Source organism: Crassostrea angulata, chromosome 7 (genome assembly GCF_025612915.1).
Source record: "Crassostrea angulata isolate pt1a10 chromosome 7, ASM2561291v2, whole genome shotgun sequence".
Taxonomy (NCBI): domain Eukaryota; kingdom Metazoa; phylum Mollusca; class Bivalvia; order Ostreida; family Ostreidae; genus Magallana; species Magallana angulata.
In genome coordinates, this window is record NC_069117.1 from 36275502 (window position 1) to 36288905 (window position 13404).

The window sequence follows — 13404 nt, forward strand, 5'->3', positions numbered from 1 at the left end:
TCTCCATGTATTTCTTGTTAATTCTGGATTGTTGCTACGGTAAAAATCCTTGAGGTTGAAATTGTCCATTAAATTTTAAACTTCTTTTCTAGAATTTGGATTATTTAAATGTAGGTAATTCATGGTATCTAGATTTTTGTTGAGTACTAAATTAAAGTCACCACCTAATACTAAATGTTGAGTAGGGTAAATATCTTCAATTTTATTTGAAAGCTTCTTATACAATTCTGGAGAGTCCGTATTGGGACCATATATATTCACTAGTATCAAGTTTAGGTTTTTAACTGTTACATCCAGAATAATATAGTTACCATTGTTATCGTTAAACTGATTGTGAACTTTTATTTCACAGTCATTGTTGAGTAGAATGGCTACTCCTCTTGAATTTGATATATAAGAATTAAAAAAAACTGTATAGCCCCATTGAGTCTGGATTAAGTTTTCGTTTGTATTTACAAAGTGTGTATCTTGTATAAAATATATATTATAATTTTTTGCCTTGAGATGGTTAAGAACATCTTTTCTTTTGTTTGTTTCTCCTAAACCTTGACAGTTTACAGTAAGAATCTTTAGTTGATTTTCTTTATCCATAATCAAAAAATAAGACTGAAAATTGGGTTAAACTGCCTCTGTCTGTGGGTGATTTAAAAAATCCAAGTAGTAGAAGAGTTGAGTGAGAAAAAAATAAACAAGAAAATATGCAGTTGCAAATTGCAGTCATGTTGTGATCCAGAGACTATAATTAATAGAGTGAGTGGGTTCCTTTTTTTCCGAAAAAAAACCCCCGATATTAGTTACGATAATCTACTGGAATGGCAAAAACCCAATTAATATCTCTTCTTTTTAGTGCACATATAGTACAGGTGTAAGAAAAACTTGTTGCCGAGTCTTTATTCTAAGTATTATTTTTATCAATAGTTCAAATGAGCTGTCAAGATACATATACTGAGACTTTCCTTAACACGTGTTTATGTAAATAACAAAATATTTCAGAAGAATATTTTAGATGATCAAAATTTTTTACTATGATTAAGACTTGTGCAAAAGTTTTCTTCGAGATGAATGTGGTGATAGGGGCTTGGGTATGCGATAGCATTGCAAATTTACCCCCCCCCCCCCCCCCCCCCTAAAAGTAGATCATTGAAAAACTGTAGTAATATAAACTTAAAAAAATAATGAAAAGCACGAGCAAATAAGGGCCAATAAGGCACTTACTTCTATACAAATTACATAAAAAGAGCGCTTACCACTAGACTAGGCACTTTGTCGTGAGCCAAACATGTAAACCGGAAGTAGTATCTGCGAACTAATTTCAAAATTGGGTTGACAAGTGCAGAAAAAAATCCGGAAAAAGAGCGCACTTTTTGTGCCAATTCAGTTGTACAAAGTTGGTGATAAAAAGAAAATATAAAGGGGGATAAAACCCCAAAGACAAAATCAACAGAAAAAGGTCAATGTGCATCATTTTGATTAATAGTCCATAATGAATTTAACCACATGGAACCATATTAATATTATGATAGTATACTGTATTGTAAAAGGTATGAGACATATTTTATAAATATTGAGTAAAATAAGAACGACGTCTACAGATTGTATATAGTCATGTACGTAATGTTCCACGGAAGTGATTAAACATCAGTGTTAAAAGAGTTTAATCTTTTAAAGATAATTTTTTTAATGCACTTGCGCCGGTGTCTTTCATATGAGTGAACCCTCTCACGCCTATTTTGGATCCAAACCATCGCGACACCACGACTAAAGCATTTTGTGTCCCATTATCACACATGGTGCGTAGCAGTGCTCTTCAAGCCCCGTGTTCGCCGTCGTCGTCAGATTCCTCGTGTTGTATCCCATCTTTGCTTACAAAGCAATTTGCAATCACGTTATGGCTAGCGCTGGATATAGTAGGGATTCGCATTATTTCTACGAGTGATTCTCTGACTTTCTTGAATGAGTCTATGGTCGTTGCGTGTGAGGCGAACCGGTTCCCATTGTCTTCCATGTGGTTACCTGCGCTGATGGAGAGCTTCACTGTGTCACCTGAGATGACCTCGTTTGCCGTAGGGCGCGTACCATTTTATCCCTGTAGACGTTCCCGCTTTTGGTAAAAATGAGTTTGTCCCCCTTCAGCCGGGTTTCAATATTCTAATCGGCATATGATTTTTGCACTTCCAAAAGCTTTCTCCTTTGCTCAATGAGTTCCTCTGGTTGATGACTCGAGATTCTGATAGGTGACCGTTTATCTTTTAACACCTTGATCCTGCCCATGATCAGGTCTTTGTCGTTCTTACTATTTAACTGTACACACACAGGCCTTGGGTGTTTTCTGTTTGGATAAATCCCTCCCATTCTGAATGCACTTGTGATCTGAAGTTTGGCAACAATTTCATTTTGGAGATCTAAATCATGAATAAACAAATTTCTAACAATTTTCGCTAGACCTATTTAGTCAGATTTTTCCGTGCAATTTTCATTTATACCATTGATAATGATATTGTTTTCTAATGATCGAGTCTTCAGATCTAAAATTTGTTTCTCTTGTGTGTTGATTTTGAACTCTAGTTTTGAGATGTAGTCTTTCAAACAACATATTTCTCTAGTCATTTTGTCTTGTGAGTCTTTTAATTCAATTATTGAATAGATAGTTTTGTTTGCTTGCTCTTGGACTTGTTCTAGACGTTCTTGGACCCCGCGTTTCCCCTGTAGTTCTTTTATTATTTCGTCCATATGCCGCCCTTGACTATCTAAACGGAACATGATGCTTGCTAGTGTACTCTGAATACTTGAAATGCCCTGCATAATTTCTCGCAACTGGAAGCCTTCCACCCCGGAGTTTTTATCTATCTCATTATCTTGAGTGTCTTCCATTTCGTTCAGGGGTCTTTTTTTGGGGTTTATATTAACCTTTTGTTTACAAAAAGACAGTGCATTTATCAGGGAGAATGTTAACAACAGTTGAGTATCGCTCACCTTCACCTAGTGTCCGTCCTTTGTTTCCAATATTTTTCGATTTCCAAAGCAAGTTGCACACCACAATTCACAGTTATCATTCCAATTTTGAATATTGAATATTCACATACTAAATATTAGTTTTCAACTGTCTCACATACTTTTTACAAAAGGTTTTTTTGGAAAAATTCATCCCACCGAAAAACTCCCAACTTACATCTCGAGCATGCGCACGGTCTAGAATTATGACCTCTGGCAATCATCTGTGAAAAAATGGTCAAAATCGGCCGATTAGTTTCTGAGAAATCGCGTGCACAAAATTCGTGGAAAATTTTTTTTTAATAAGAAACAGAACGAACACAATAAGGTCTTCCGTTGGAAACGGGAGACCTTAATAATAATAAGAAACAGTACGAAAACAATAAAGTCTTCCATTGGAAACGGGAGACCTTAAAAATAAGAAACAGTACGAAAACAATAAGATCTTCCGTTGGAAACGGAAGACCTTAATAAACAGTACGAAAACAATGAGGTCTTCCATTGGAAAAGGGAGACCTTTAAAATAAAACAGAACAAAAATAAAAGGTCTTTTCGACCGAAAGTCAAAAAGCCCTAATAAGCCTTGTAGTTTTTAAGAAGAAGTGAAAATGTAAAATTGTTAAAGCACGACGGAAGACGCACGTCGCACAACAGGTGAAAACGGATAGCAATAGGTCACCTTAGTTTACTCAAGTGACCTAGAAATAACTAGATGCAATCTGATTGCGAACAATGAGAGATCTTCTGTTTGAATGCACCTTAGAGCCATATTTGCCCATCCCTAACATCTGAACCCTAGTTCCATGGGCCATCAATTTAACAATTTTGGTAGAGGGTTTCATGGGCATCATAACCATACATTTAGTTTGTTCCCCATGTGTGGGAGTAAAGCAGATTTCTGAAAATTTGCCCATATTTTGCATATTTGGCCCCGCCTATGAGGCCTAAGTGTGATAAAGCCATAAATTTCAAAATTTAGATTCCTCTTACCATAAAGATGCTTCACACCAAAAATCATGATAACTGGCCTTAGTTCCAGTTATCAAGAAGTTAAAAATGTAATACACAATGCATGATGCACGACGAAGGACAAAGACCAATTGCAATACATCACCTGAATGACTCAGGTGACCTAAAAATCTTATGACAAATATTGTGCACTTTTGAAGACAACTAAGAGAAAAGTAATATTTACCTGTGCATTATGGAGATCTACAGACTCCAAAAACAATTGTTTTGCTAGCTCTTCATAGGCTTCAGTTTCTTGCTTCAACATTGACATATCTTTTTCAGTTGTTAAAAGAATCATACATCACATGTTCAAATGATTTCAGTACTTTTTCTCACAATTAAGACATAAACAACGTGTGGAAAAAATGACTCACTCAGGCATTTAGACAATTTCATTATTAAACGAGAACTTTTTTTTGTCTTCAACAAAAAGTAAGGGCTTTTCGACAGCCCCTTTTTCCTTTTTTATTAAAAAAAAATCAGAAAATCCACAGGATGAATGACCATCTTTAAGTTCTCCTTAGAGATAGCTTAAAGGTAGCTTAAAGACGATCTATAAGCCACCTTTAAGCTATATGTGTTGCTTTAAGACAGCTTAAAGAAAGCGTAAAGATGGCTTAAAGGCAGCTTAAATAATATATCTAAAAGCAACCTTTAAGGACAACTTATAGGTCCTTAATGTCCAAACTTCTTTAAGCCACCTTTAAGCTATCTTTAAGCCACCTTTAAGCCATTAAAATATCTTTTAATTCAATATTGTGCTTAATTTACCAACAAAATATATAAACTATATGATAATGATAGAAAAGGTATTAAAAATGGTTTTTGTTCTAGAAAATAAAATGAAAAAAAATAATAATCAAAACGCCCAAGACGAGAATTGAACCCGGGACCCCTTCATTTACCATCATCACCTCACTTCCTCTGCGCCACGGCAACTTACATATTTTCTGTGGTTTTTATATCCTATATATTAGTGGATATTGAATCAACGTATTCAATGTGTATTTTTTACTTGAAAAGATTTTGACTTCCATTCAAATTGTAACAATCAATTATATCTAATTTATAAATTACATGCATGCATATATTTAGAATGAAATACGGAAAAAATATATTATACCTAAATGGAAACAGTTAGGCTTACTAGTAGGCCTACTTAGTAAATTAATTTAAACGAGTAGATAAACGTTCATCTAATTCATAGCTAAATGAAATGCAAGGAAGAAGATGAAATCATTTCTTTTATTAAATGCATTGAAACTATTAGGAAAAATTGTTCTACACAATTTTTCCTGGTTTTCATGATTACGGCGCCGTTCCTGTATGTTTAAATATTTAATTGTACACAAGATTTTTAGACTATCAATTCTATAACAAACAATATTACCAATTACGGGTGACGTATTAACTGCATGTGGCAATTGCAAATGATGTATACATATACTTGTACATACAATTGTATGATGAACCAGGCCGGGTATGCGACATATTTACTATTATACATATATTTAAACAATTTACCCCAATTTATGATCACTGGTACAGTAATTAATTAGCCTCTAGATTTTACTCTTACATACATGTATCTTTAATTTGTAGACATAACATTTTTAAAACCCAGAGTTAAGAAATAATACTTTGAAAATGAATTACAAATGTAAATAAACTCTTATCGTATACACGTACATACTAAGATTTCAACGCCTTTAGAAACCCTAACGTGCACCTGGGCATACGACACACCTGTTGTGTATATCTTGTATATTCTGTGTTAGTTCCAGGGGATTTCTTAAGTTGGACAAACAATAGACTCTAATTAGATAATTATACACAAACATGCATCTGGGCACACGACACAACTGTTGTGCATATCTTGTATATTCTGTGTTAGTTCCAGGGTTTTCTTAAGTTGGACAAACAATAGACTCTAATTAGATATACACAAACGAACAAAACTAGACAAACAAAGCAGTAATATCCTGCCCGATATAACAAGGGCAGTTGAGAGTCTTTTCATCTTTAACATATATCTGGCAGATCTAGAATTAGACCTAGAAGAAATAATTAAAATTGAAAAAAATACATACCTTAAACCGATTATTAAATTAAATCATGCATTTTTGGTTCATTATCTTTATTTTGTTTAATAACTGGATTAGCTGCAGGACTGTAGCCCCCGGTCTGAAAAAATTCGGAAGGACGACCTGGGAGCTACAGTGCCTCCCATAGTAAATCAAAGTACTGAAAGTACTGTTAGACGGCGGCGTCGTTTGAAAGTGGCATATTACATGTAACAATGAGTGATGTATGATAATTATTTTTGTCGAAAACCGCGGCCAGTATCGCATTCATGTACTAATACTTAACGCTTACTCGCACAACTAGTCGTGAGTTTCCTACATGGATAATTCTGTGGAAATCGTAGCTGTGATCTCACTCTACACTTTACAAATGCTGTGTCTCTTGGTCGTCATCTTTTGGGAAAGACCCAAAGATTTATCACAGTACTCTTTGTCGTATAGAAGTTTGTATCTATATTTTGTATCAATATGTTTATATCTATATCAGTTGACATTAAAACCCCGTTTGAATGGTTGCCACCACATTTTGAATGAATAAATCAAATCCAAAGCGATTTCATCACAGCACGCCCAAATATTTGATTGTTTGAAGAAGGGGAATTTTGGTTTATTCCTTTTTGACCTTTGGGTTGGCCCCGCAAATGGGAACAACTTTTGAAAAGTGTGGATTGGACTATTGTGCTTTAAATATATTGTAGATTTCTCAAAGTAACGAGAACAAATAAAGCTTCGGTATGATAAAATACTTATTTTTACTAACTATTTGGGCATACATATAGTATATTAATTGTCCCTCTCGACAGCATTTTCCCTCATTTTCTTCACGGGGAAAAAGTTGCAGTCTTGTGGATCATCACATTTGCTTTTTTTTCCCTCATAGTCAGTTAATACATTAAGGTGTAAAGAAAACGGAATGGGTTTACAAGAACCTGTTTGATAAAACTGGTATTGCTTTTGGAATGCACGTCATCATGAAACAGAAGAGTAAATCAATATTTTATCTTCGACTTTAGGGGATTATTTCCATTTGCTCACAACGAAAGTGAATGAAAATTTTAAAAAATATCATACAACATTCGGTCGCGGCAGTTTCATTAATCAACGTTTTAAACATTTGTTCTATTGTATTTAGCTATAGATTTATTCAAACCATTTGAATGAATTCGGGAAAGTCACATGTATATTTTATCGCTTCTCAGTACACTTTAACACGCATAAATTACTTGCTACATTAAACTTTTCTAGTAAACTTACAACAAATATTGATTAATTATACAAAATAAGTTTTTAAAAACATCAAACAAACCAAATTCAAGCTGAACGCACGTTTTTCTGACCGTACAGCTGTGTATATAAAGAAGATGGGGGGGATAAGATGGCGCAACTGCCCTTTTGGTTTAGTTGTAAAATACAATTTCAAATTTAGCATTTTTTCAATTAAATATGTTTGATATGTTATTATGCAAGTTTACAAAATGGTAATTTCTAACTATATTCAGTTTGAAATATTTCAAAAAGATAAGAAAAAAATAATAAATTGTTAAGTTTTGGTGGTATCGAACCCAAGTTCTATAAAGTTTCCTAATGGCTGGTGCTCTAACCATGGTGAGCCATTTCATTCACAACAAAGTGCGTTGTTTAAATGCTATATGAGACTATGACCACGAATTTTCGGACTTGTATTATATTTCTAAAACTTTCAATTGTTGAGCTACAAAATGACATTTTTGAACTGTAGTGGGTCATCTCTCCACATTTTTGTTGAGTCCAATCGGTTTATTAAATTCCATTAAACCACATTTAGACTGTAAAAAAAAAATATTGAGCTCAGACCCACTCTATGAAAGAAAATGAATTGAAGTTATAAAAATTACACGATTAGGAGGTTTTGACACGCATACGCCAGTGTAAATCAATATATTGCAAGTATATTTAAAATATTTAAAGATTACAATCCGATGTTACGTTAAATATACATTGTTTTTAATTATTTTTTTGAAAAAGTATCAGATTTAATGATATTTTAATTTTGCCGTATCTAATCATTCCTCATATGGGCATTTTACACGCCTTATTCGGCTATCTTCTTTGATTTTATTCTTTGCATGTACTAAACAATAGATCTAGGGTTCGCAAATCCCGGCAATATTTTCGGAAAGCTATATTTCTGTAGCTCAGCAGAATTCTACAGTCATCTATGAAGCACATTTTTTTGCCTTCATGTTTCATTATTTATCGCAAATATAGCATGAATGTATACGCTACGGCCGATGTAGCATTGTGTTAAGTGATGACACTTTCTAACCGGTGTGTATTTCAATTGCGAGTCGCAACAAACTGGCGCATTTATATAGGCCCGCCTATTTGTAAATGCATGTTGACAAAATGTTGAATTTCAATAAAATGTAATTTATGTAATATTCATTGTCAGTATCTGTTGTGAATTCTTTGGAATAAGCTTCAACAACAAAAAATATACTGCTCAACTAAAACTAATGCATTGAAAATGGCTGAATTTATCGATGAAGCATAATTGCTGAAATATGAAATGGCAAACCAGTTTAAATAGTGTGTTTCTGACAATTATTTATATCATAAAAAACAAGAAGCAATTATTGTGAGATCTCTTGACCAATTATCGCAGTGATATAGTTTATATGCAGTCCTGATACAGAGTTAAACGTCAAAACTGGCAGTTTGAGCCTTAATTAATATTATTAATACCGCGTAAGCAGATAGGGTAACGGCTCATTTAAAATAAAACCCAATTTCATACATTATTTAAATGTATGCACAAAATAATTAGCAGCTATAATGCTTAAAATATCTGATAAGATTAAAATGAGTTCTCATACTGAAATCGACACGTAGATAAAACACTGCATACATGTACCTAACAGAGTTATCGTTCGTTATCCGCTAGGGTCCCCGTGAGAAATACCCTTCCGGTCAGGACCGTAGCAATAGACAGTGGCTATAAATAGCCACCGTCTAAAAAACTGCAATTTACGGCGCACAAAAAATTGCACTAGTTTTGGACTTATTAACCTTATTTTCCCACCAAATCTTTAAAAATAATTAGTACCATTAAATTCTTCAGCATATTTGCTACTGATATCGTCACTTTACTTGCCTCAGAGTTTCTCTTAAACATGATAACCGACCTCAGAAAATGAAGTATGTTAATTTACGTCGAAATCGAGAGTCGCCATTTTTAAATGTAAACAAACTTGCATCACTTTAATTTACAGGGCTGGTGATGGTGTTTAAAAGACTATCAGAAGCAAGTGAAGTGACGATATCTGTTGTAAAATGTCCGAGGAATTTTTTTGGATCAAATATTTGTACAGAATGTGTTCGTATATGAGATTAATCAGTCCAAAACTAGCGCATTTTTTGTGCGCAGTAAATTGCAGTTTTTTACTATGGGATGCACTGTAGCTCCCAGGTCGTCCATCCAAATTTTTTCAGACCGGAGCTACAGTCCTGCAGCTATAACCGGATGAACTGAGAGAGAGAGAGAGAGGGAGAGAGAGATTTCACCGATTAATTTATAATAGGAAACAGACATAATTAAATATAATTTCATGCCCAAATTTAGTTACAGAGACTGCGCTCACCCCCACAATATTTTTGAATAATTTTGAAACCAAAAGAAAAAAAATTATAAAGAATTTTATAACACCAATCTGTGTCCATCAGAGCACTGTTGATGATAGCGATCTGTGTTAAATGGAGCGACAATTAAAACCGCCTGGAAGACCGCCCTCTTTGGAAATTATATCATCACTCGGATCACCCCTTTCCATCCCTATAAAAGACCTTTTGCATTTAATATATGTTTTCATTGTTCAGTTTGATCAAACTTGACTTAAAGGGAACTTAAAGATGGTTTAAAGACAACTTAAAGGGAGTGTAAATGCCACTTAAAGATGCTTAAAGTTGGCTTAAAAATGGCTTAAAGGTGACTTAAAGAAGTTTAGACATTAAGGACCTATAAGCTCAGCTTCAAGGTGACTTCAAGGTGGCTTAAAGATTGTATATCCTTTAAGCCACCTTTACGCCACCTTTACGCCCCCTTTAAGGACTTGCTTAAAGATTGTTTTTCGCCCTGTGATCACTTCTTATATATTTCCCATTTTTTTCAACGCCTAAGTTTTGCCTATTGCCTTAAAAAACTTTAGAGTAGTGCAATGTCAAAAGAATGATAACTCCAGATTTTTAAAAGTTGCTACACTTTTACAGGTAATTTCTATTGGAATATAAAAGTAAGTATTCATTTCTTGGTCACAAAATTTGTACGCCGAGAGTATTTATATGCTTTACATTCTTACGGCAAAGTCTTTTTTAAAAGTCTTAATTGATCTTTAGGCCTTTAAAAAAAAACCTATAAGGACTCTAAAAGTGGCCCCTTGGACCATAATTTTGTACTCTTTATTGCAAACAATAGACCAAAAAGATTTTAAAAATCGGAAGAAAAATAAACAAGAGGCCCAATGGGCCACATCGCTCACCTGAACAACACTGGCTTTATATGGACGTTCAAAGGATACTGTGCCATGTGGCCCCTCAGTAGATTAGCCAAAAATGAATATTCGAATTTTAGACTTATTTTTATATATACTTAATCTTTGACATATTTACCTTTATGGAATACCATTTTTATCGGAAATAAGATCATTTGCAATATCTATACTACTATATTAAAATAATAGACTTTAATACCGAGAAATCGGAAGAGAACTGTCTTTTGTTTTCTATATTTAAAACATCATGGGTACTTGAAGATTACCTATTTGTATTCATTTTTTCTAAATCAAGCTTTGCTAATTAATAATCAATGAAAATTCCTTTAAAAATTCTGGAACTTAACTGGATTTTTTGGATTTTACAATCTTGCGCACGCGCATTACATTCACGCTAAATCACGGGAGGCTAAGTTTACTTTTCCACAATATCACATTTGCATGGATAAACTCAGAAACAATAATACAAATATGTGTAAATTTTCATTCAAAATTTGCTATCTATTCTGTTCGAATTCATCAAAGAAAATACAAGAGATAACTCTCAGTGCATTTAATATGAAAAATCGTGAGAGTTCCGAAAGTCAATATGGATTGTAAATTTGAAGCGAGTAAAAAATTGGTGAAAAAGTGTTGAATTCTTCCTTAACATTAATTAAATTTTTAGATGAAAGGTATTTACAGCCTCCAAATGGTTTGTTATGAATAATTTGACTGTCATTTTCAATGCAGCTTCATTAATTTACTCCAAAATCGTTTCGGAGCGATTCTGCAATTTTTTGCTACATTACGGGTATATGAGAGGCATTTTAACTGTGGTGAAGGCCCGTCCCGAGACACAGATTATTCAAACTATGCAGAGTGTAGTGAAATTAATAGCATTATTATAGGCTTAACAGCTGCTTAAAGCTTGATTATGTAAATGTCAACAATACGGTGTGTCGATGTATCAATTTCGTGAATGTCCGATCGCGATATCATATGCAAAATGTCAACTTGTGCACGCACGGGTCAAAGTATAGTAAATAACTAAATTTTCATTTGGTGTTCACTGTTAACTTCCAGTTCCCTTTATTGTAGCGCCCCCCCATCACTTTATAAAACGAGTAAAATACATGAGAGCATAAAGGTACATTTTCTCCCACCACTACTTACTAGTCATTGTATTTATTTTTAAAGAATCCTATATGTGAAAGAAGAAAATTGTACCTCAATGCACCAGAAAGAAAGATTCCTAAAATTAAAAACATTGAAAAATTTAATTGGCCTTCCCCATTATAAACGATTGTCGTTTACCAGGCATGAATTCATTTCGTATGGCATTTCATATCTAAACTCACTTGACTGATGAATAAACTTAACTGAAAAATGTTGTCACACGTTAAAGAGCTATAATTCAAATTAATGTATTGGCAGGCATGTCGCTCTATTGTACCAATTATTTTCAGCTTTATTGCAAAATGACAAATGTCCACAAACAAAGATGATTTTTCGTTGCAATATTTTTTTAAGAACACCGATAATGTTGTTATCCTCATAAAAATAATGTTTCAGGACTATGGAAACTGTATAAAAGACGTCGTTTTCATTTACTTGTGTTCGAAAAACTATCAAAAAGGACTATATATGGTATGGGCCTAAAATGGCCCCCTAAAGGAATATCATTATTTTACTGTAATTCTTTGTTTTCTTTGTACAGATATATATGCGATGTTTTAACTTAATGTTCATTTTGATTCAAGTGCCCACAATTTAGAAATACGGCATTGTAAAGACAGCCTTTTCCCGCCATTTTTGCATTTTAGCATAAAAAAGCTTGTGTTCAAGAAGTTTTTCTTTCAAGAAACATAGAGCGCATGCTTGAACCAACAAAATATTTTAATCAGAGATGTATCTAGCCAAGACTAATAAGTGACAAAAAATTTGTCCTGGTTCAAGCATGCGCTCTATATTTCCCGTTCGTAAAAAGATGAGAAAAATGTCATTTTCGACTGATTTTGATTGGATTTTTGAAATAGCGTCACTTCTGACGTCATATACTGCAAGCGAGTGCAAATTAATCAAACAAATATGTGAAAAATATATTTTATATGAACTCTTCTAAATTATAGCATAACATTTTATTGTAACCGAAACACTTTAAAAATGGTGAATTATGGGGGCCAAATTTGACTCTTATCATATATAGTTCTTTTTGTAGATTTCATGCAATTCATTGTTGAAAGAGGGGCATCAGAAAGTAGTTACAGTATGTCATCCTTTTAGCAAAACATTTCTATTGGTCAACCAAAATTTCAGCGTTAATCGTAGAATTATAAGCAAGATACATAGCTTGGTTTGTGTCATGTTTTTGTTCACATGAGTGTATTACATTTAACTTAGGATTTTTAAACTTGGTATTTCCTATTCAGCATACAGCAAAACTCGGTTATAACGAAGTCACTGGGACCTAGGAAATTACTTCGCTATATCCGTAATTCGTTATAACTGTATAAGAAATTCATTAAATTTACATAGCTGGGGATCCAAGATGACTTCGCTATATCCGTAAATTCGCAATATCCGTGTTCGTACTAAACGAGTTTTACTGTATAAACTAAAGCATGACCTCTGCTTTGTGTACAAACATACAGTAGCATTGCACGCAAAGCTCTGTATCTTGCTGATGCCCCGATGCTTGACTCCCATGTTAGTAAATAGAAATGTAAACAATTAAAACAGAGAAAAATGCACTAAATCAAAGAAAAAACTCAATTTATTTTCAATCATATATATATATATTTATATGTTTC

General features: G+C 33.6%; 1 protein-coding gene across 3 annotated transcripts in view; it reads right to left on the minus strand.

Moving 5' to 3' along the window:
• LOC128155164 (Golgi pH regulator-like) overlaps positions 1-13404 on the minus strand; it is a 211234-nt gene that overhangs the window by 76857 nt on the left and 120973 nt on the right. For all 3 annotated transcript variants that reach the window (XM_052816743.1, XM_052816745.1, XM_052816744.1), the window contains one exon: positions 4187-4275. In XM_052816743.1, coding sequence (XP_052672703.1) covers positions 4187-4275 — 89 coding nt within the window. The remainder of the gene's footprint in view (positions 1-4186; positions 4276-13404) is intronic.